At 34.6% G+C, this 21,582-nt stretch overlaps 5 protein-coding genes and 1 long non-coding RNA gene across 9 annotated transcripts; 2 read left to right on the forward strand and 4 right to left on the reverse strand.

The window, feature by feature from the left end:
* The first annotated feature begins 859 nt into the window (after window positions 1-859).
* On the forward strand, window positions 860-5,643 carry LOC101210279 (inter-alpha-trypsin inhibitor heavy chain H4). The gene is made up of 13 exons (XM_004143990.3): window positions 860-1,485; window positions 1,693-1,848; window positions 1,941-2,156; window positions 2,237-2,326; window positions 2,435-2,548; window positions 2,626-2,895; window positions 3,347-3,509; window positions 3,658-3,735; window positions 3,898-3,998; window positions 4,160-4,330; window positions 4,596-4,670; window positions 5,051-5,152; window positions 5,249-5,643. Exons 1-13 carry the CDS (start codon window positions 1,096-1,098, stop codon window positions 5,588-5,590), a joined length of 2,268 nt encoding a protein of 755 aa, XP_004144038.1. The 5' UTR covers window positions 860-1,095; the 3' UTR covers window positions 5,591-5,643.
* A 1,124-nt stretch (window positions 5,644-6,767) lies between these two features.
* LOC105436337 lies at window positions 6,768-10,324 on the reverse strand. 2 transcript variants are annotated; one of them, XR_004216475.1, is made up of 7 exons: window positions 10,214-10,318; window positions 10,052-10,093; window positions 9,765-9,910; window positions 9,605-9,692; window positions 9,414-9,523; window positions 8,274-8,458; window positions 6,768-7,184 (listed from the first exon to the last, which is right to left on the reverse strand). It is a non-coding gene; the product is annotated as an uncharacterized LOC105436337 (long non-coding RNA). The 2 variants fall into 2 exon arrangements; XR_970210.2 differs by having other exon boundaries at window positions 9,765-10,093; window positions 10,214-10,324.
* On the forward strand, window positions 8,454-10,542 carry LOC105436336. 2 transcript variants are annotated; one of them, XM_031885116.1, is made up of 5 exons: window positions 8,454-9,137; window positions 9,217-9,292; window positions 9,390-9,931; window positions 10,019-10,245; window positions 10,368-10,542. In XM_031885116.1, the coding sequence occupies exons 1-4, from the start codon at window positions 9,132-9,134 to the stop codon at window positions 10,196-10,198; spliced, it is 804 nt and encodes a 267-aa protein (XP_031740976.1). In that variant the 5' UTR covers window positions 8,454-9,131; the 3' UTR covers window positions 10,199-10,245; window positions 10,368-10,542. The 2 variants fall into 2 exon arrangements, with proteins under 2 accessions (XP_031740976.1, XP_011660029.1); XM_011661727.2 differs by having other exon boundaries at window positions 8,455-9,137; window positions 10,019-10,187.
* A 158-nt stretch (window positions 10,543-10,700) lies between these two features.
* On the reverse strand, window positions 10,701-12,952 carry LOC101210771. Of its 2 annotated transcripts, none has more exons than XM_031885121.1 (3): window positions 12,674-12,925; window positions 12,515-12,531; window positions 10,701-11,528 (listed from the first exon to the last, which is right to left on the reverse strand). In XM_031885121.1, the coding sequence occupies exons 1-3, from the start codon at window positions 12,795-12,797 to the stop codon at window positions 11,205-11,207; spliced, it is 465 nt and encodes a 154-aa protein (XP_031740981.1). In that variant the 5' UTR covers window positions 12,798-12,925; the 3' UTR covers window positions 10,701-11,204. The 2 variants fall into 2 exon arrangements, with proteins under 2 accessions (XP_031740981.1, XP_004144040.1); XM_004143992.3 differs by having other exon boundaries at window positions 10,776-11,528; window positions 12,410-12,531; window positions 12,674-12,952.
* An 844-nt stretch (window positions 12,953-13,796) lies between these two features.
* On the reverse strand, window positions 13,797-17,411 carry LOC101211178 (ubiquinone biosynthesis protein COQ9-B, mitochondrial). Its single transcript, XM_004143994.3, has 6 exons — window positions 17,002-17,411; window positions 16,653-16,760; window positions 15,360-15,524; window positions 15,091-15,262; window positions 14,364-14,437; window positions 13,797-14,269 (listed from the first exon to the last, which is right to left on the reverse strand). Exons 1-6 carry the CDS (start codon window positions 17,335-17,337, stop codon window positions 14,189-14,191), a joined length of 936 nt encoding a protein of 311 aa, XP_004144042.2. The 5' UTR covers window positions 17,338-17,411; the 3' UTR covers window positions 13,797-14,188.
* An 861-nt stretch (window positions 17,412-18,272) lies between these two features.
* LOC101211430 (photosystem I chlorophyll a/b-binding protein 6, chloroplastic) lies at window positions 18,273-20,620 on the reverse strand. The gene is made up of 5 exons (XM_004143995.3): window positions 20,460-20,620; window positions 20,213-20,386; window positions 19,662-19,699; window positions 18,753-19,267; window positions 18,273-18,482 (listed from the first exon to the last, which is right to left on the reverse strand). The coding sequence occupies exons 1-5, from the start codon at window positions 20,510-20,512 to the stop codon at window positions 18,459-18,461; spliced, it is 804 nt and encodes a 267-aa protein (XP_004144043.1). The 5' UTR covers window positions 20,513-20,620; the 3' UTR covers window positions 18,273-18,458.
* Window positions 20,621-21,582: the final 962 nt, after the last annotated feature.

A 21,582-nucleotide genomic window follows, 5' to 3' on the forward strand; every position in this document is an offset into this window, starting at 1 on the left:
GACCCAAAACTGAAGAAGTTCTCAACTTCTTTTTTCAAAATACACAAACTCTCAAGATATCTTCAAACTGCATAACAAATATCGTTTTTTCGGGTGAAATTTTAAACACCATAAGTTGGGTTAATTTCAAGAATGATGGTTTTTTACAAACTAATGATAAAATTAGGATAACTTTGAAATACTAAACACAAAAAGTGAAGTTTGAACTACTGTAAAAAATATAATGAATTTTGAGTGGAGGAAAGTCGCGTATCGAAGCACACAACTTTTTTTAATCCAATCACAACCTATATGACCTGCCACATAAACATGCATGAAAGACGGGTCAAATGTTATGAAATCATATGTCAAGTGTACACGACTTCGTTATTTTGTTTATTTAATTGTCTCTAATATGTTTTAGTTATTTTGTAAATGATTAAATATAATAACATTAAACAATGTTCTTGTTTCATGCTTATAAAATTCATACTATGCAACAATAATAAGCACCAATAAAACGTCGTAACCGATCCACGAATTCATGGATGCTGAACACAATCAAGAATGTCATGTTAGCAAGTGAGATAATCCGAACTTCACAACCCAATTTTTTTAAGAGATAAATATTTAAATAAGATTATTTTAGAAAGAAAAGAAAACACAAACAAGTTATAAATATGAATTTATGGTATCTTATAATTTTTTTTTGTTTGAATTCAAATATATACATATAATTGAAGATTGAATAGAACCGTTATAAAAATGGGTCCCATCGATTGAATTGGTTGAGCATAAAGACAATAATTTTAATTTTCATTAAAGAAAAGTTTGTAGCATTGTGATTAGTGACATTAAATCATGTTTAAGAAAAAGAAGAAAAACCCATTTCTCTTTTCCAAAAAGTTCATTACCTTATCTTTAATCCCAATTCTTAGAACCCATAAACCAAAGTAAACTTTCAATAAATTTGTAGACAAGAAATCGAATCGAATCGAATCGTTTTCTCCGAGAATTCCCATTTGTTCGAATTCCCATTCTCCAATCCAATCCAATCACCTTCTTCATCTTCTTCCACCCCCTTTTTTCACATTTCTTCACAATTTGCATCTTTCAATGGCGGAAGATTTCGCCAAAGCCGTTGATGATGGTCTTCGCCTCTCCAAAAGACTCTACTTCGGTAAAGACCGAGCTGTTGCGCCACCCAGATCGTTCCCCACCATGGATAGGATGGATCATTCATTTCTCCCTACGGCTCCCATGGTTTATGCTGTAATTCATGATCCTGGAATCGTTGATAATCCCGATATTCCAAGCTACCAGCCTCATGTTCATGGCCGCTGTGACCCACCGGCTTTGATTCCGCTTCAGATGAATGCAGTTGAGCTTCAGGCTGATTGTTATTTGGATAAAGCGATTATTCGGATTACTGGCTCTTGGAGGGTCCATTGCGTTATGGGTAGCCGGAGTTGTGATTGCCGCATTGCAATTCCTATGGGGGAACAGGTATTTCTCTGGGATTTTCCCTCTGGAAATTGTTAGAATCTAGTTTGTTTATAACTTGCTGTACATGAAGAATTATGTGCTGCAATATTTTTTGTTTTTTTTTTGTAGAAGACGATAAAGGAATTTTTATAGCATCTCCGAGTTTGGTTTTTTGTGTTCTGTTATTCTATTGCAATCTCAGGGAATGATATTATATTTGGCTAACAGGGTTCAGTTCTAGGTTGTGAGGTAGATGATCCTAGAAAATCATATCGCACTTCACTTATTGCACTTGAAGATAAAAGTAAAAATGCTTCGGAGAAACCGGAACGAGTAGACGGAGGTTTCCTGACTCCTAATATCTTTACCCTCACAATACCACAGGTGATAAAACGTAACCCCCTTCATTTTGTTTGTAAGTGAATGCTTTTGATTTTGATTGTTTGTTGCGTTGTATTTTCCTTTGTGTTTTTAAGGTTGATGGGGGCACCACTTTGTCTATTACCATGACTTGGTCTCAAAAACTACTGTTCAACTCATCTGGCGATCTCTGCTTGGATGTTCCTTTTACTTTTCCTCATTATGTCATTCCTGCAGGGAAGAAAATGTCGAAAAAGGAGAAGATAGTGTTAAATATAAATGTTGGTTCCGCAGTTGAGGTTTCGTGCAAGACAACGAGTCATCCTTTAAAGGTTTGATACTCTGTTTTGTTTTAAGTAAGTGATGTGGTTTTTTGTTCCAGTCTTTGATGTTGTTCCTAGAATGGATTCAGGAATCAATGAGAAAACCTGGAAAGCTGAGCTTTGTATACGAATCGGAAGTTCTCGTGTGGTCAAAATCTAATCTTAGCTTCTCATATAGTGTATGTTCTACATTCATCAGTATTTTGGTATTTTAAGTCAGAGATAAGCCTGTTCATCTATGCTCAGCATTTAAATCTTTTGAATCTTGTCCTTCTTGGATGTTCTAGATTTCTTCAAGTCAAATATCCGGTGGTATTCTCCTACAATCTCCTCCCGTTGATGATGCTGATCAAAGAGAGATGTTCTGCATGTACTTGTATCCGGGAAAGGACAAAGGAAAGGTAGGATGGGTTTTCTTAATATTGTTATTAATCCCTAGAAAGAATTGCATAGAATCACATCTTAACTAATTCAACAGGTGTTCAGAAAGAAGATAGTGTTTGTTGTTGACGTAAGTGGAAGTATGCAAGGCAAGGCACTTGACGATGTGAAAAATGTACTATCCACAGCATTGAGTAAGCTTCCTCCAGAAGACATGTTTAATATTATTGCTTTCAACGAGGACACTCGTCAATTCTCAGAATCCATGGAGATGGCCACCATGGATGCTGTTGAAAGGGCCCTTCAGTGGATCAAGATGAATTTTGTTGCAAGGGGTGGCACCGATATTTTACTTCCATTAACAAAGGTCTCAAATTTCAATTCTTTTCCATTTATTCTTCATGCGGATCTTTTTATTGTCGGCAATTGTCAAATTGTACGAGTATGTGGAACTTTCCTTCTTAACACTGAAAGCACTTAGGTGTAGAATTTGTACGAGTACTGTTGGATTGAGTATTTTTACTATGTGGCAAAACAAGTATTGGCAATACATATGTAAGATGGTGGCCTCAGGGTGGACAAAGCCTCCATAAGATTAGGGAAGTGAACCATGGCAATGCGAAATTTGGTCCCTTTACCTACACAGTTCTTAAAAGAAAAAGATGGTGGGAGTTGTTTTCTTTTTGAAGAATTGACCTCTCTTCTTTCCATAACATGTCTTTTTTTTGTTCTCTGGTCAACCTTCATTTTCTTTTTATTCTTTACTTCTGAAATATCTTAACATCAGTAACATTAAATTTTTGCTTGCTTGTATCCAGGCAACTGAGATGCTGAATGATGGGGGTAATGGAGATTCAGTTCCTATCATCTTTCTTGTTACTGATGGTGCTGTCCACAACGAGAGACATATTTGTGACGTGATGCAGAAAAATCGAACAAAAAAGCAATCCATTCATCCTCGTATATATACTTTTGGTATAGGTATGTTTCTGGTCTTAATCTAGAACTGGATGGAAGGATTGACGAGCTGGCTGAAAATTCCGTTGAGCTTTGACCATTCTATAACTCGTAGATTGAGGATTCTGATTTCACACATATATATTCTACCTTATACTTGTGTGTCTACCAGGTACATTTTGCAACCATTATTTTCTAAGAATGCTTGCGATGATTGGTAGGGGTCAATACGATGCTGCTTATGACTTGGGTGAGTTCTGTACTTCACTCTATTTCTTCTCTCCAACTGAGGAACTGCCACAACATGGCTACATTACATCCCATTAACTGCTGGATCTATATCCAAAATCTGTGTGCTTTTTCGCTTACTTTGTTCAACGCAGACTACATCAGTAATCATTTCGTTTTTCAGATTTGGTTGAACCCCAATTGCAAAATTTGTACAAAAGAGCTGCATCCACTATTTTTGTTAATATAGCCGTGGACACATTTGATGATCTAGATGAAGTCGAGGTATGCATATTCTTTTCTGTTGTAAAAGTTTTTCAGATCCATTCATTCTCATTTTTAGGCCACACACTTTCCTGTGGCAAGAAATATAAATCATTCTTCCAGTCAACCCTTCTTTTCTTTTATTCTTTTATTTATTTTCTAATTCCAAGCTTTTATTTTAGGTTTACCCTTCCTCAATTCCGGACCTTTCTTCTGAGAGTCCAATGACGGTATCTGGCAGATACCGTGGAAAATTTCCAGAGGTTGTCAAGGCAAGAGGCCTCTTAGCCAATTTAGATAACATTGTCTTAGACCTGAATGTACAAGAAGCAAAGGATATACCTATTGACAAGGTAGGGAACCCCCGAATATGCCTGAATTTTTTTCTTGTTATCTTGGCCCTTGGGTTGTTGAAACTTAATTGATGAAGTCTTGGATTTTGAACTCAAGACCTTCACATCTTCTTTACAATTGGTTGGCTAATATTTTGCTAATCATTGGTCAATTTACATATTCCTTTTCAGGGGGAATAAAAAGGGTGAATAACAATGTTTCCATTTTTAGCTTCACATATGATGTAAATTAATATTCTTGTTTTAAACTTCTCTTCTTTTCCAGTTATTTGCTAAAGATCAAATTGAACAACTCACAGCTGAGGCTTGGTGTTCAGAAAATAAACAACTGGTGGAAATGGTTTGTGTTTCTTACCCATTGTCTCATTTCAACGGGTGTAATTCAGGTTAAATTACAAATTTCGTCCCTTGCAGGAAGAGTTTGGTCCCGACTCCCAATAGTTTAAAAGTTTCAATTTAGTTTTTATGGTCTAGTAAACCTCATAAATAGTGTTTGTACTTTGATCAAGATTTAAATAGTATCTGAAGTAGGAACAATTTATGAAGATTTTATCAAACCACATAGACTAAATTCTAGTTATAAACCATAGAGACTAACTCTGTCCAAATCATAGGGACCAAATTTGTAACTTAACCAGATTTTTATTTTCTTAGCGCTTAAGTTCTTTTGAGTTTTGAATTTGCTATGATAGAGATGATGATATTCTTCATAACTTCTAGGTCAAAAAGATGAGCACGAAAATGGGTGTGCTGAGTGAGTATACTCAAATGATCATATTTCAGAATGTAGATAAAGTCATTGAATCAATTAAAGTGCAACAGGTGAGCTTAAGCTTTACACTCACCACGACCTCCAATTTGAGTTGCAAGCAAATTGGTTATTAATTACTAAGTTTACATATTATAATAACTTCACAGAAGAAAAACGCTTATGAGAAAATGGTAGCACCAAAAGGTGACAAAATGCTGCTGTTACCACTCTTTGGTGTTGGCTTTGGAAACTTGGAAGCAACATCTGACAACACTCCTCTCGGAAACGGCGAAAGAAAGCCCGAGGCAGCGGAAATATTCGCCAAAGCAGCTTCTAATTGTTGTGGCAAACTGTGTAGCTTCTGCTGTTGCCCCTGCTGCATAGAAGCCTGCTCTAGAATGAATAACCAATGTGCAATTTTGTTGACACAACTTTGTACCGCTTTGACCTGCTTCGGTTGTTTCGACTGCTGTCTAGAGATGTGCTGCGACAATCGAAGTGCCTCATAGGTACCCCTGAAACAAAATTATTTATACAAGGTTTGTTTGTTTGTTGGTCTGCATTAGTAGTGTGTTGTGTATTAAAACCCAAAGTTACATTATAGGATTCGAACAGTCAAAAAGGAAACCAAAAATGGTTACTGTTGCAAACCAAATATGTAAATCTAGTTTGTATACAAGAAGTGGCTTATTTAAGCAAAAACCACACATGAACTCAAAAAAGGGAAAATTGTTCATATAACAAACCCAACCCCACCTTTAGAAGTATTCAAATTTGTGATATATTTGTCACTTTTGAGCTTTCAACTCTTTTTTGTTTCTGATTAGCTAATAATGTAAGGTCCCATGTGCAATTCAAGCATTGCATGCTGCCTTTTGCCTTCAAATGGGGGCAGTTTCTATTTTACCAAGCTACCATATATGGTATAAATTTCTAGGACAGATTGAGACATTGAATTGATTATTACAATTTTGTAGCCTATGTATGTAATTGAGTTGCAATGGTGCTTTGTTTTAATATGTATTTGTGCAAATTACTTGTTTATGCTTTAATTTAAAAGTTTTTTTTTTTTTTTTTTTTTTTTTTTGCAATTTTATAACTATACTAAACTACAAAATAAAAAGGGAAAAACACCTGAAACCTTTTCATTTTGTAAGTATAATTTGTATGAAATTTGATTAAAGTTATTATGAAAAAACTACTTAAAATATTTTCAAATATAGCAAAAACAAAATTGTAAATAGTATATAATAATAATCTATTATACGTATATCAACATTACATTTGATGTTTTACTGTAATAGAAATATTTTAGTTTTGGTTGGCTATATTTGAAAAGAAAAGAATTTAAAAAATGAAAGTTAAATATTTTCAATTTTTTTAATTTGTAATTACAGTTTTTTATACTTTAATTTTAAAAAGAAATTTAAATACTTCTTTAATACTTTATTTTTATTTCTATAGTAAAAAATATTTTTTTAATGTAATTTAATAGTTCTCTATTATTTTATATTCAAATTAAAAATAAACAAAAATATTTACAAATTATACAAACTTTTCATATTCTATCACTATTGTTTGTCATTCATTATAACATAATATGAAATTTTGCTATATTTTGTAAATATTTTCAACAGTTTTATTTTCAAAAGCATTCAACAACGATACTTAAAAAAAAAAAAAAAAAAAAAAAACAAAGTTAGATAATGAGTATTGAGTAGCTAATTGTGGGTTTCTCTGTAGCTTCATAATAGGTGAAATATCAGTGTAACCAACTTCATCTATCGCAACAAGAAGTTCAAACAGTGAATGGTGTATAATAGTCACTCCATTCAACTCAACTTGTGCCCAAACGCAGTCGAGACAATTCTTCGAATACTACTGTTTGAAGGGAGAAATGACATCAAAGTGTAGGGTCATCCATTCAGAAAGGAGGCATTATTTTGTATACAATTACTCACCTGCTCCTTTATGTAAACATGCAAAGCCTGATTCGATGGTCCGTCCGATATGCACTTGTTTAAAGCTTCCACCGCCCACCTTATGAATTATGGACACCTTCACGTGTCCATAACAAATCCAGGCTACTGCTTTTGGAGGATTCTGGAATAAATAAATAAAATTATATTATATAGTAGCAACAAGCAAGGAAGTAGACACGAAAATGGTTCAAATTCGACTGTGGATTAAAAAAATGATCCAATTATAAGTTTGGTTTTAAAAAGGTTGTTTGGTGGAGTATTATAGTCGATGGGTTATATGTTATAATAGTCTATATTTTGAGTACTCGTTGTATTAGTCTTGGTTATAGATGAGGGGGAGATGATGACTACAAAAGGATAAAACACGGTAAACAATAACGGTTTTCAAATATATAGGTTGTACAAGAACTTTTCTAGTTGTCAAGTGTGAGTTATAATAATCGGTAACTTCAACTATTATAACGGGATATTAAAAATTGGGTGGGTCATAATAGCTCACCATACCCAATGCAAGTTAGGGGTTTAACCTTCCTCTTAAGAGCTGTTTGAGGCAAGACTGTGTAATAAGACCATAATAACTCTCTTGCTACAATAAATACTACTTAAGAATATTCAACTATTTCAGAATGACATAATAACGTTATTTCAAAACTCTCATTTACTATTTGATAATCGTTATTTTTTTATTTTTTGTTATAGTGTTTACGACTCAAATTAAAATAATTTACACTCCAAATACAAATTATTATAACCTAACTATAATAACTCACTACTTGGCCCAAATGTCCGCTTAGAGTACCGTCCATACGGTTTCAAAAGTTAAGATTTAATCTCTATGGTTTAATAAAACTTCATAAATAGTCTATATGGTTCGATAAACACTAGGTGGGAACTAAATTTTAATTATAAACCACCACATGAACTAAATTCTAACCTAGCCAAACTAGAGGAACCGAATTGCAAACCCAAAAGAAATAAAATTAAACCATAGTTCATACGGCCTAAATACCACGTGGACTTCTTTCTCCAAACCATTGGACCAAATTTACAATTTAACAAAAAAAAGAAAATGATTTTAATTATATTCGGTGTTAAAACCAATGTTAGTGAGATTTAGGATGTGCACCCTAGTGGTTCGGTTAGTGAGAGACATCCCCACGAGAAAGTGGGCTATAGAATATATATATATATATAACGTATGAGATATTACCTCTTTCCATTGGCCATCCATATATATTATTTTATATTTCTGATAAAAAAGAGATGTTCTTCCTCAAATCTTCTTCGTGCGTGATAGCTCAGTCTTTCATGTCCTTTTCTTCTTTGTCCATCTTCCTCCATGCACTTCCATCAACAGAGCAGCTACCCGGATTTTCTGCATCACTTTGATGATCCCTATCATAAGAAACACATCAACAATAATAATGGATGCATAATGAAAAACGTTCTAAATAAGATAACCAGCTATTGGATTTCCCATTAAACCACGTTATATTCAGTTGGTTGTTCGATTTCTTGAGCTGTGTCTTGTAGTAGTTTATATATCTGCCTATGTAAGGATATTGGAATAACAGTCATTTTTCACATGTGATGTATTGTTGATGTGTTGAGCAAAGCTATATGGGTTCTTAAAATGATGAGGTGATGTAGAGACAGGGAGAAGTAGCTAAATGTTTTTTTCATTTTGATCAAAGTTGATGGAAAAGAAGAGAGGTTGAATACTTCTATGAAGGAAAAAGACATTGTAATAAGGGAGGCAAAGATGTGACAAACCCAAGAGAGAGAGAAAAAGAGAGTCAGCGTTTTGGAACTTGAAACAGTGGCAGCTAGTAGTTTGGTTGTGGAATTTCTCACATTTCTCTTCACTATATAAAGTGTTTTGCACTCATCTTGCCTTGGTGTATGCAATCCTTGTGCCTGTTGTGGGATCCATAGCCCAAAATTATAGCTATATCTTTCTGGACCTGGTTCTATCTGGCCTTATCAACAAGAATTCAAACTCTAACTAGAGGCCACAGAGAGGACGAAGAATAGGGTACATCCCTGTTGCCAATCCGTCTTTTGACAAATGAGGGTAAGCTAATGCAAGAGTGTTTTATCTAGACTTTGTCTTGTAATCTTCGTGATTGGTTATAACTCGTTTTTGTGTGCAGATATTGAATTGGATGCAAGGGAAGAAGCCTAGTGGCAGAAAGGGGAGCAAAAGAACAACATCAAATTCAATCAACGGTGAGCAAAGACTCTATTATTCAGTTTCGTTTCAAATGGTATGATGATCTTTTAGATGATTTGAGTGCAAGTAACTTAAAAGTTCTTTCTCAAACAGACGAGATAGTGCACAAAACTCGACCAGAAGAATTCAGCAACTGGTCTCATGTATTGCTGGCGATTGGAACGTTTGGAGACGAGAATCTGAATGAAGCACGGCCAAAAAGGTCACAAGAGAATTCATCATCTTCCCTGCAACAACACCTTAAAGATCTTACACCTGAAGAACTAAATATACTTCAAAAAGAGTTCAATCTGTTATTGGCTGAACACCTTAAGCAATCGGGCCCGACCTTGGAATTTGAAGTCAGCAAGCATTGTCCATCAAATATATTTCTTAACAGACAATTAACCTTTGGATCTGAAACAACAAAGAAAGAACTATGTTATGAAGAGCTGATTAAGAAGAGCAATATTTTCCAGCATGTCATACTCAGTAAAGGCAAAGATGTAGGTGTGGACGCTAATGACACCGCAATTATTGGCAAAAGAACTTTATCCCTCCTTCTCAAGAAGATTTTTGTCTGTGGAGGAGGTACCGCACCACCTGCTGTGGTTACTCCTCCTCTGAGACCAGCTCTGGAGTCGAAAATGGAGAAGGTAGAATCAAGAACACACATCAATACTCAAATTGTCGATCTTAACTTTCGTAATCTAATATTGACAAGTATTTCTGAATGTAAACAGATATTGAGGACAATACTCCAAAAGAAGATATACCCCCGAAGCTCTAATGTCAGAACATCATCAAAGAAAAAGTACCTGAGGAAGAAAAACAAGCAAAGAGATGAAAATGAAGACGAAAAGAACGACAAGACGAGTGATGGAAGTAAATGGGTTCAGACTGATTCTGAATGTCAGTATTAACAACATAATCAGTACCTATAAACCAACTTTCAAGTTCCATCAAACATGCACGTTTCTTGCCATCATATACACTAAATTCTATTATGTTTTTCCCATAATACACAAAACTCTTTTAGCTGCTTTACTTTTATAGACTAACCTGATTGTTTGTTTCCATTTTCTTGTGCAGATATCGTTTTAGAAATCTGAGAAGCTACCTGCCATGTGTGACGCTGCCATAGAAAAGATCACAGTTCACAAGACATTATTTTCTCGCTTGGTTTCTTGATTGTTTATTTGGATATTTAGCTATTGTACTTATCTAACAGTTTGGAATAATTGAAACTGAGCTCAATTTTATCTTTTGAGAGACTCCTACAATATCCTTTGGAAATACAATTTAACAACTGGGGATGTTACTCACAATTCAGTGTCTATTATATAACATCAAACAGAAAAGCAAAAGGACTCTGCCGTGATGAATAATTCTTTCGTAATCTTTCCTTCCTATAAGTAAAAGATGTTGAAATCACAATTTGCTTATCACATGTCTTTCACCAGAAATTCTCAAAATTATTGTTCTGACAATATTCTAGAATGGAAGAAAATAAATTAGGGATATGTCTAAATCATAGAATGAAATCAAGAACTTTACAGATGGCCCACATTCTTTACACTTAAACTCATGGAGAGAGAGAGAGAGAGAGGCAGAGGTAAGGTCTCTCTCACTGATTTTTTCCTTTTGTGATGGGTACATTTCTCTTTTCATGTGAGGGGCAGCATCCACAGAACCTGAAAACATATTGGATTTACAAGATTCGTCGTAAAAGAGAGCCTTATTCATTATCATTATCTTCGGTAAGCCATAAGAGGTTCCACTAGAGCACAATCCACTGACTAAAAGCTTTAACTACACCGTGATTTGAAAATGAACAGAGATCAAAATCACATCATACAATCCAGATCTCCTCATAATCAGAATCTCAGCTATGATTTCCAGAAAAAGGGTCAGTCTTCTTCAGTTGAATCAGGCATCTGGTGTCAGCAACGAGACGAATGCTTCACTATCGGGAAAACGTGAAACAAGATCAGAGCGTTTTGCCAACTCAAAGTCCTCAAACTGGAAAGCAGGTGCACAGCTGCAGCCCACAAGCGAGTAGTGATTCTCAGAGTCCCTTGGAGCAGCTTTGGTCAGAGTTCCATCAGCAGAAATATTGAAATCTTTGGTTGGAAAAGCACCAAACCAAACATTAGGAGGCACTGTATACTGAGGTAGTTGATTATCTCCAATGAGATCAGACCCAAGACAAGTCAATTTGACTCGACCGTCCTTTTCATTCAACTCTAATACCTATAATTAAGAGGAAATAAATACAGAATTAGGATCATCATAGAGGTGAGATAAGGATAAAGAAGACAGCATACATGAGTTGAATAGGGAAAAACCAGCATTCATTGCAAATTTTACCCCCTGATTATAAGAAAACTAGGCATTAAACAAAGAAGTAACCTGATTTTGATTATCATGAGGATACACATTAATGCAACTATTCTTGAACTATGTCCCGTACCTTAGTTCCAGCATTGCCTTGTTTAAAACAAATATACTATTAAATATACTTTCCATAATCAGCTTAAGATTTTAGGTCAATTCAGAATCTAACATGTATCAGATCAAGTGATCTAGGAGGTACTATGCTCAAACCACCCCTACAATGTTATTTCCACCTCCAAGCTTAGGTTTTTAAATCAATCATATTGACTTCCTAAGTAATTTAGAACGTCTACAACGTTGGACAACGAAAAGAAATCAACTTTGAAAATTTTAGATTGGTTAAAGAACATTGTTTGAAGAATCAATTCAAAACATATTCTCCAAAAAAAAATTAGTCTAAGTATCACTTTAGAGAAATTTGGAAAAATGAAGTCTAGCAGAACCAAACAAACTTGTAAATAAAATCACTTTTAAGAAAATAAAAAGTAATTACAAAGTAGATCGAACTCATCTTTTGAAGTCTAGCATAGCATACAAATCTCTCGAGAAGTGTGGACATGATAAAAGAAAATCATATCTAATCTAAAAACCAGATCAGAAGCACAAAATCTTTTGATTATGTAAACAAAAAAGGAAATATAATCAGGAGAACAACAAAATATTCGATCAGAAACATAGACAAACTAATAGTACATCACTTGAACCACTTCATGTTATCTCAATTATTAGAAATCTACCGTAAGTGGTTCTCCCAAGTAAAAATGCCAAGTCTCAGCACATGGTATACGATGAAGAGAAGAAACACATCCAGACGGCATCAAAAAGTATATACACGTACTGACCTCTCGATCAACCTTGTCTGCACCGGAATAAAGTTGAAATCAACGAAAAAGGTGGATCAAACATGGAAAAGGAAAAATTCAAAAGACGACAAATTGAAGAGTTCACGAATTGAAGAAAAGTGAGAGATTATAGAGAAATGAAATGGAAATCGGGCTTACACTCGGGTGGGAGGTGAGATTTGGAGAGATGCACGGAGTAGTCCCTGAAGGTTTCAGAGTAAAAACCGCCTTCGGGATGTGGCTTCAGATTCAATTTCCCTACAATTTCTGATGCTGTAGCCATTGTTTTTTGCTTCTTTTGTTCTTCACCAAACCTCCTTCAACCTAAAGCAATCACTCATTACTGATAATTTCATATTAATATAACAAAATATTTTGATAGACAACATAGACTGTTTCTTTTGTGAAGGACTCAAAAATTTTGTTGATTAATCAATGTGATATTTTGTTATATAAATCGACTTTAAATTTAAATTTGTTCTTAATGCGTGTGTTTGGTAAGTATATTTTGTTATATTTGAAAATAAACTCCTTTATATAAATATATATATTTTATGTATATTTTACTATATTTAAAAATAAACTTCATTGTATAAATATATATTTTATAAGTATATTTTGATCTTTGAAATAAATTACATTTTTAGTTTGAATGTTTGACTTAAATAGTATGATTGACAGCAGCATCAAGTTTCCACTTTCCAAAACTATGATGTCCTTTTAAAATTCATTAAACTAGGTTTTATTTTTCGATTAACCTTGAGCGAAATCAATCATCAATAAGTAGTTTTCGGTTGGTTGTTGAGTCTTAGTCAGATAAAGAATGAAATTCTATATATTTATTCTTTCTCAATGAAATCTGGAGCAAATTATTATCAAGAATTTCTGCGACAAACGACACACTGCAGATTTCTAAGGAGCTAAACATCAAAATGTTCATCCATGGACAAGCTATAATTGCCGTAGCTCGTCGTCCAACATCAATGGAGAGATCCAAAAAGGAAACGTGGAGGGAGGGGCTAATCACAACACTACTAATCATCGACAGCGTATTGTTGAACGAAACACATTGTCATAGAGTAATGGTCTCTGCAACCAAACAGAACGGGTGAGACTCGAAAGAATTTTTGCCCTAAATGTGAATCTACTTGAAGCTCTAATATGAGCTCATGTCATCAAGATAAGTTAGAAGGTTCGACATAGATTATAAACGATATCTTAGACATCATTTATAAATAGTTCACGAAAAGATAGATAAAAGAAGAATGAAAGGAAAGAGAGATGAAAAAAGAGGTGGATTTCTCTTTCTTTCTTTTTTCTCTTTTGAGAGCACACACACGTATATATATTTGATTTAATGGAAACTGGCAATACTGATCAATACCAAAACACTCCCTCCTAATTGTTAACATCTTTGGAGGGAAAGGCATTGAGAGTTTAAGAAACTGAAGCTAACTCATTTTAACACCGAAGTTAATATGTGAAAACAGCTAAGTGAAACCAGAATTCTTATGCTTTAAACAAAGAATACCATAACTCGAACTCTAAGTTCAAATTCATCTCTCTAAGATATGCATAATGAGATGAATGGGGGAAGTGGGCAAGACTGAGAAAAAACACAAAAACAAGCGCAACTCTTCACTCTAGAAACTTAAAAAAGTTGTTCTCAAATATCTATCTCTGGAAAAGTTTTCCAACAAATCCTTGAAAGGAGTTCCCCATCCCAGCACCTACAGCTTCTGCCAGATACTTTGCCTGCATAACCTCAATCAAAACAACTTGCACTTCAGAGAAATTTCCTCATTGGAACATGTTACAAAATTTGAACCGAAAAGTGCACAATTGATACCTCTTGAACGGTTTTCTTTATATCAAAAGCATCTTTCAGACGATTGTCCAAGAAAGTCCATGTATCTTGAAAATCTATAGGGAAGGAGAAAAATGGCAGGTTTTCAATCATATCAGAGAGATGTTTGCGAGTCATGTCTAGCAATGATCAATGATATTAAATGAATAGAGCAAAAGGAAAAGAGGTTTAAAGAATTTCTAGTATTTAGTTACAAGGAGTAGAAAGTCAGATATCCGATATTTTTGCCCGGCTGACTCAATCCCAGCACCGTTCATGCAAAATGACCTAGTACTAGAAAACTAATGAAAGTAACATTTTGCTTACATGATAGAGCTCTCCATCACAAAACCTGAATGCATTAATGCATTGGGGATGTTTTGTTCATCGCGAAATGGTTGGAGCACTAACGCAATTTTTATTTTTAATCATTGATTGGCCAATTGTTGTTTTTAAAAAAGTCTTGACTGAAATGAATATCACTTCAGCGGTCCGATTATTTCGCAATAGGAGAGATGTCTCTTATTTGATAGTGCTCGTAACATCAACAAAAGGTTAGTTTTCATTCATTTTTCAGGATTGGGTCTTCAAGAATTAACACCATGAGAAGTCAATCATGCATATAAAAACCTCTAACAATCCATCCAACAAGGAAAAGGATGCATACGGGAAAAGGATTTAGAGTTCAAGCAAATTCAAAATCAAAGTCAAGGAACTTGAGAAAATGCACCTGGAGAACTATCAGTGAGCATGTATATCTCAGTTGCTGAGTATATTCCTCCCAAAATAGTGCGCTTGACGTACCAATCAATGTCAGACGTGTCACCGCCAGCAGCATGCCATATCTCATCAACAAGCATTGCCCGTTGTTTAAAGCTAGTTGCTAGATTTGCTGGATGTGCCTGTAGGACCAACTCATAACTACTACTACTTTTTAAGATCCTGATCAGGTATTCCATGTTAAATATGTTATAGGGTATGCAGTCCCAAGAACAATACCTGTATACTAAGAGCCTGAGCCCATTTTGATATAAAGGGAGTTTGCATTTCTAGGCGAGCCCTAACAAGCTTGTAAACACGTTCACGAAGTATCAAATTCTTAAGGCGGCCTTCGTCTGCCTCAATTAGATCGATGAGCCGCTGTAAGCAATCATCCATGAAAAACTGAAATGGAAAGAGAATATAAATCCCCTGATCAATTAGGCAGACAGCAGACTAGTAGAAGAGAGAAGCCACTCTTAAAAGCACATAATCAAACAAATGAACATTAAATAGGAACTTAAAGCTAGTTTCCAAAATAGAACAGCATAAAAAGATATGTTAGCTTGCTAGCAGTAGAAAGTTAATGAGATTAGACCATCTGCTATAGTTGTTTTGTTTGTGGCATCTTGAAAAACTATTTAAATTTTTTTATCACGAATAAGATTTTTCAAGTGATCAGACTGAATAAACTTAGAACAATAGAAATGAACAAGAAGAAATTATAAATAACAATGTATATTCATTAACATTGGTGATTGTATATATCCATTGTTATATCAAGCATATTTCATGGCACCTTTTAGCTAAAGTATGTAAAAGATGAAAACCTATTGCCGTAACCACAAGCAACAACATAGCACAGGGAGCTTCTTCCAACATTAATCATAGCTCGAGTTTTTAGTGTGGTTGTCTCAAATTTGGTTGGGTTAAATGCCAAAGGACCCAAATTCTGGAAAACAATGAAAACTAACACTTTGCTTACATCACAAAGTACCATTGAACTTAACTTCTCCTTACTGCCCATTTGCAGTAGCGGGTTTGCACCTATCACGAATGGATGAGACCCCAAACGTGATTTAAAAATGCATCACGATTTTTTATGAAAAAACACATTTTGCCCATTGTTAAGACTTCGCGATTTGATGACTTTCTCAAACGTGAAATAGCGTTCGGACCTCATCCATTCATGATAGATGAAATCCAGCAATCGCAAATGGACAATTTAATGGGTCAGTGATTTGTCATTTGTGTAATCAAAAGGTTTCTTTCCCTTGTTTTTAGAATCCATGTCATTTGACATTGGGGCAATCAAATTAATTTAGGTCATCCGTACAAAAATCTCCTAGAAGAACCCTGATAATTTGATAGATTTAATGAACTATGACTATAGAAAGGACACTGCAAATTTTGAACAAAGTAGGAGGCGAGGTCAAGAACTTCATGCTTATTAACCTCAGTGCCCTGTATGAAAGCAATACACGTGACTGATTCGAAAAATGGGGAAAGCAAATCAAGAAAACACGAGTGTACCTCGACTAGTTCAGCTTCCTTCCTGGCAAAGGATCCAACAATGGAAGGTGACATCCCAATATCCCTTGCACCAGCAATCATAGCTGCCTCGGTCCAGCCTAGCTTCACCTGTAATATTACACAAATGCAAAATTCGACTTAAAATCACAATCTTGAAAAACCTAGAAATTGAATCAAACCAAGGAAACCTCAGTTCGTTCAATAAAGCCAGCTCTAAATGCCAGTCAGTACAAGATGAGAAATGATAAAAATTCTGACAGAATCGAACAGGGGCATCCATTTGGCTGTGCAGAACTTCGAATTACATCTAAATAAGTCACGGGAAACTAAAATATACGAGAGTACAAACCACATGGGAAAGAGCAGCCTGGAGGACGCGAGCCTGCTCCTCTTGATACTCAACTCTCGGCCGCCGATTCTCATGGCTTCGGGTTTCTTCACCGGAATTTGATGTGGACCAAGAAGAAGATGAAGAAGATGCAGAATCGGAAGAAGTAGGAGTTTCTTGACGAATATGGTATTGATTGGGGATTTGAGAATTAGGAAATTCTTGTGAATTGGTAGCTGTGGAGAAGGAGCAATGGTCAAGGAAAGTAGAAGGCGATGGGAACCTGAGACGGTGGTGAATGCGATTTCTGCCAGCGGTCAAGCCGCCAATCAGACGCTTCGCCGCCGTTCGATACATGTCTCCGTCGGTCCGCCGCTCTGGAAACGATGGAGTGAGTCTGTGATTTGTTAGTTAAATTTTTCCACAAAGAGAAAAAGAGTCGAAAGCAATAATAGGTTCCACGTAGTCATGCAATGTATTGCCACGTGGCCTTTTGACAACCAAAATATATTTATATGTAATAAAATTGCAAAATATATTCATGGCTTGGTATGAAATTATAATTATTTAATTTTGATTAAAAGAAAACACTTCAAATAATCAAAATTAAGACTTAGTAAAACTACATTAACATAATATTTAATCGACTTGAATGGATATTAACACTAGTTTGTTTTGATATTGTTGGTGAGAATGTTACATTAACTAGACGAGAGGATGATCGTGAATTTATATAAGAGAAGACAACTATCTCTTACAACACGAGATCTTTGAAGTGAAATAGAAAAAGTAAAATCATTAGGGTTATGCTCAAGATGAGTAACATTTGAGATATTTAAAAGTTTATTATCCCTAATGAGTAGTACCGAGTCATGCCCTAACCTAACCATATTAGTGTAATCAGAAGTGTGGTTTACTACAATATATTTTGAATGACATAGATATTTTAGTGAAACAAAAAATAAAGTCACAAGGATTATGGTTGAAGCAGACAACATCGTACAAATTAGTTGTTTGTTAAAGTTGAATCTAAACTACCATTAGATAATTGAGCCAAAATATTCTTTTGCTTCTATTTGGTTCAATCGGATTTCAAAACTAGTACTTACAGAGCTCCAACTTTGAAAAATAGTTTTAGATAGTGTTTGCAGTTAAAATGACGTGACATATCGAGTGATAATTTTTGTTTATATTTTTCTTTTCTAAAATTAAAATTAGCTTCAAATTGAGCGATAAATTGTAGTTCTTGTAGATGATATGATATCAAATTTTTCTTTACTCATATACGATAATTTTTAAGATTCAATAATTTAAGATAATTTTGAAATTAATATTGACTAGTGAGGAGGAGTCCAGCATTAAAGAGTTTGAATAATACGTAGACAATTATATAGTAAACTGTCGCAAATCTTCTCATCTCTTTGCTTTTTATGTACACACTTCACCATCTCAACTAAACCAAAATGAAGGATTCAATTTCAACCCGAACCAGAACTAAATGCCTGCAAACAAAAAATAAAAGTAAATTAACACGAAAATATTATATTCCACCCATGAACCTTTATCGAACACAACATTAAAAACTTATTTAAGAGATCAATTTGCGAATGGACTAAATAATAGATTGACCCATTGGACAACAATTTTATTTTTTGGTTATGAATTTTTAAAAGTGTACGATTTGTGCTCTTTTTTATCATAGTATTTATTTATTTACTTCAAATATAGCAATGAAGATAAAAAAAAATAATAGGTAGGAATGATAATGGTACCGAAAAGATATTGCAATGGCCGGGGTCTGCCACGTGTGCAGCGAGATTCTCAAGGGGTCCTTGGCCAGTATAAATAGCTTGAAACCACAGTCCAACAAAGGCCAACATAGCTAACCGCCCATTCTTAATCTCTTTAGTCCTCAGCACCATCACCGGCTCCGGCGACCCCCTGCCCCACATCATCGGGTCAAACCAGAACCCACCCGGGTAGCCCACATCTGCCTTTGCTTTCTTTTTGTGGGGCAGCTTCAAGTCAACGTCCACGCTCCCCGGGTTCACCAAGTCTGCCCATCGCCTCCCCTCCACCCACCCCATCAACGCCAATTGCGCCACCAGCAATGTCGTCGGATCTGCGAAATATTCTCGAGATCCAGCGTCGTACCATGAGAAGTTTTGTATGAGTCCTAAGCTCTCGAACCATTCCGGTAGAAGGATTCCTGCTACGGCTAGCATTGCCCATCTTGCGTGCATTAGTTCTGCTTGTGCGAACCATTTTAGTGTCTCTGGATCCGAACCTGACATGCCCATTTCAAATTATCACTTTGATGTCTGTATTTTCATATTCACTACAAAAATGTGTTTGATTGACAATTCTAATTCCAATTGTGTTTGGTAATAATTGTTTTTAATTCTCCAACAAACTCCTAACTTTTCATTCCCACTCCTACTACCATATTTCCTGCCTAATAATCTCAAAAAGAACGTCTCTATTCCGAGGTGAAAACCAAAAATAGTATTGTAATCGTAAAACACACCTTTCTTAATTTCTTTTATCAGAAAGAGAAAAAAGAAGAAGAAATAGTAATAGTAATAGCCCAAATCTTCTTTGTTGTTAAGTTAGTTTTCTCACGACCAATTACTTTTCAAAATGTAAATTTGAATCAAACAAAAAAAGGGACAGTAGCATACCCAATCCAAGTGGATCGAAGCCAAAATCGCCGGGAAGGCTACGAAGGAACAAACAAACGTTAAATAATCACTTTTAGTAGGTGGAGAAGAATGTTTATAAACTTTTTCCAAACTTTTGTAATGATTTAGTTTTTGAACTTTCATTTTTGTAACAATTTAATTGCTAAACTTGACTGTATAATATTTCAATAATGGAGACTCTATAGTTTTGTAAAATGCAAAGTTTTAAGATTAAATTGTAATAAAATTAAAAGCACATCTACTAAAGTTCGTAAACTAATCTAATACAACAAAATTGAAAGTTGAAGAGCTTAGAAGAATAATAAATTTTGATAGAACTTTTCCACAATCGAACTAAATCATTACAAGTTTGAAAAATGAAAGACAAAAAAATTGTTGAACACCAAATTTAAAAGAGAAAATTTATGTACTAAATTGTTGCTGTTGCTAAAGTTCAGAGGCCAACCCACTGTTTAAGCTATAAATCTCCAATTCTACGAATCAAAGAAGAAGAAGAAAAAACGAATGAAATAAGCTATGAATTAATTAACCTGCCGTCGAGCCACTCCGGCGGGCTGCTGCCGGGAAACCAAAGGGGTCTATCAGGAGGGAGCGGTTCACAGACGCTAGACACGCCGGATTTCGCCGCTTTCAAATCGGAGTAATCTCGACGGAGCTTATGATTTGGGAAATTTCCCGGAAAATTTGATCTGTGATAGGAGTCTCTGTATTCAAATAGAAGAAAGGAGAATGAGAAATTGGGAGAAACCAATGAAAAAAATGTGAAATAGGATTGACCTGATTGGGAAGGAGGAGAGCGCAGTGGCAGTGGAAGAAATGGAGAGAGCCATGGGCGCCGGAGAGACTCCAAAAGGGTAAAAGAGGATTGGTGGGGGTTATAGAATGTATATTTGGGGGAATGGATGGCCTGTGATGGCTGCTTGTGGATATACAGATTTTAAACCTTCATTTCTAACTCATCAATCAGGATCATCTTATATTTTTTTTCCTTTAGAAATCTTTTAGAATGATGTTGGACAAAAACTTAAGATGATGTTACTATTCAAAAATTTTAATTAAGTCACTGCTACGTTATAATCTTGATCTTGATTAAAGTAGTTTTCAAAGGGTTATAAAATAATATTGATATGATATCCAAATGATTTAACTTGAGAACTTGGTACAAACTCAAAGACCATAAGAGTAGTAGGAGGTGACGAGTTAAGACTTAGTTGGAATTACTTGCAAATAAATTAAAAACTTCCTAACTTATAAAACCTCATTAACAATTGCATGCTCTATGCATCCTTATTTGATTTTTTTGCCAAACAAAGAATTGCAATGAGCCACGAATTAATATTCATGTCATCAACTTCTTTAAATATTGCAAACACGAGAATATCTTTAAATGACTAAAATCATGTTAGTATTAAGAATAGATTTATGATATTTTATATTTTATTTTAAAATTATCCTTTTACAATTAGATTTAGTGTAGATTAATCCATAAAAGTTCGATTTGAGTTTTCTTAGTTCATATTTTAGCTCGAATGATGAAGGTTGAGAGCGATGATTTATTTATTTATTTAGTGTGCTGTTTTGAATTTTGGTTTCTTCCTATTAAATAGATTGCAATATGTAAAAGCTTATATAAAGTATATTATCCTTTCAATAATAATAAGATTTTTTTTTTTTTTATGAATGAAATTTTAGCTATAATGTTTGAGACTTTCTTGCTTCTCGATCTTGATTTAAGAGATTATCTAATTTTAATTTTTTTTAGACTGATATAGATATTGTAGTTTCTTTAAAGTTAAAAGTTATTTGTTCAACTGAAACTTGGATATTTAAGCTCAATATCATGATTATCTTATTAGTGAAAACAATAAACTACAAATATTGCATGGAAAAACAATACAAC

The sequence above is a fragment of the Cucumis sativus genome, chromosome 1 (assembly GCF_000004075.3).
Source record: "Cucumis sativus cultivar 9930 chromosome 1, Cucumber_9930_V3, whole genome shotgun sequence".
Taxonomy (NCBI): domain Eukaryota; kingdom Viridiplantae; phylum Streptophyta; class Magnoliopsida; order Cucurbitales; family Cucurbitaceae; genus Cucumis; species Cucumis sativus.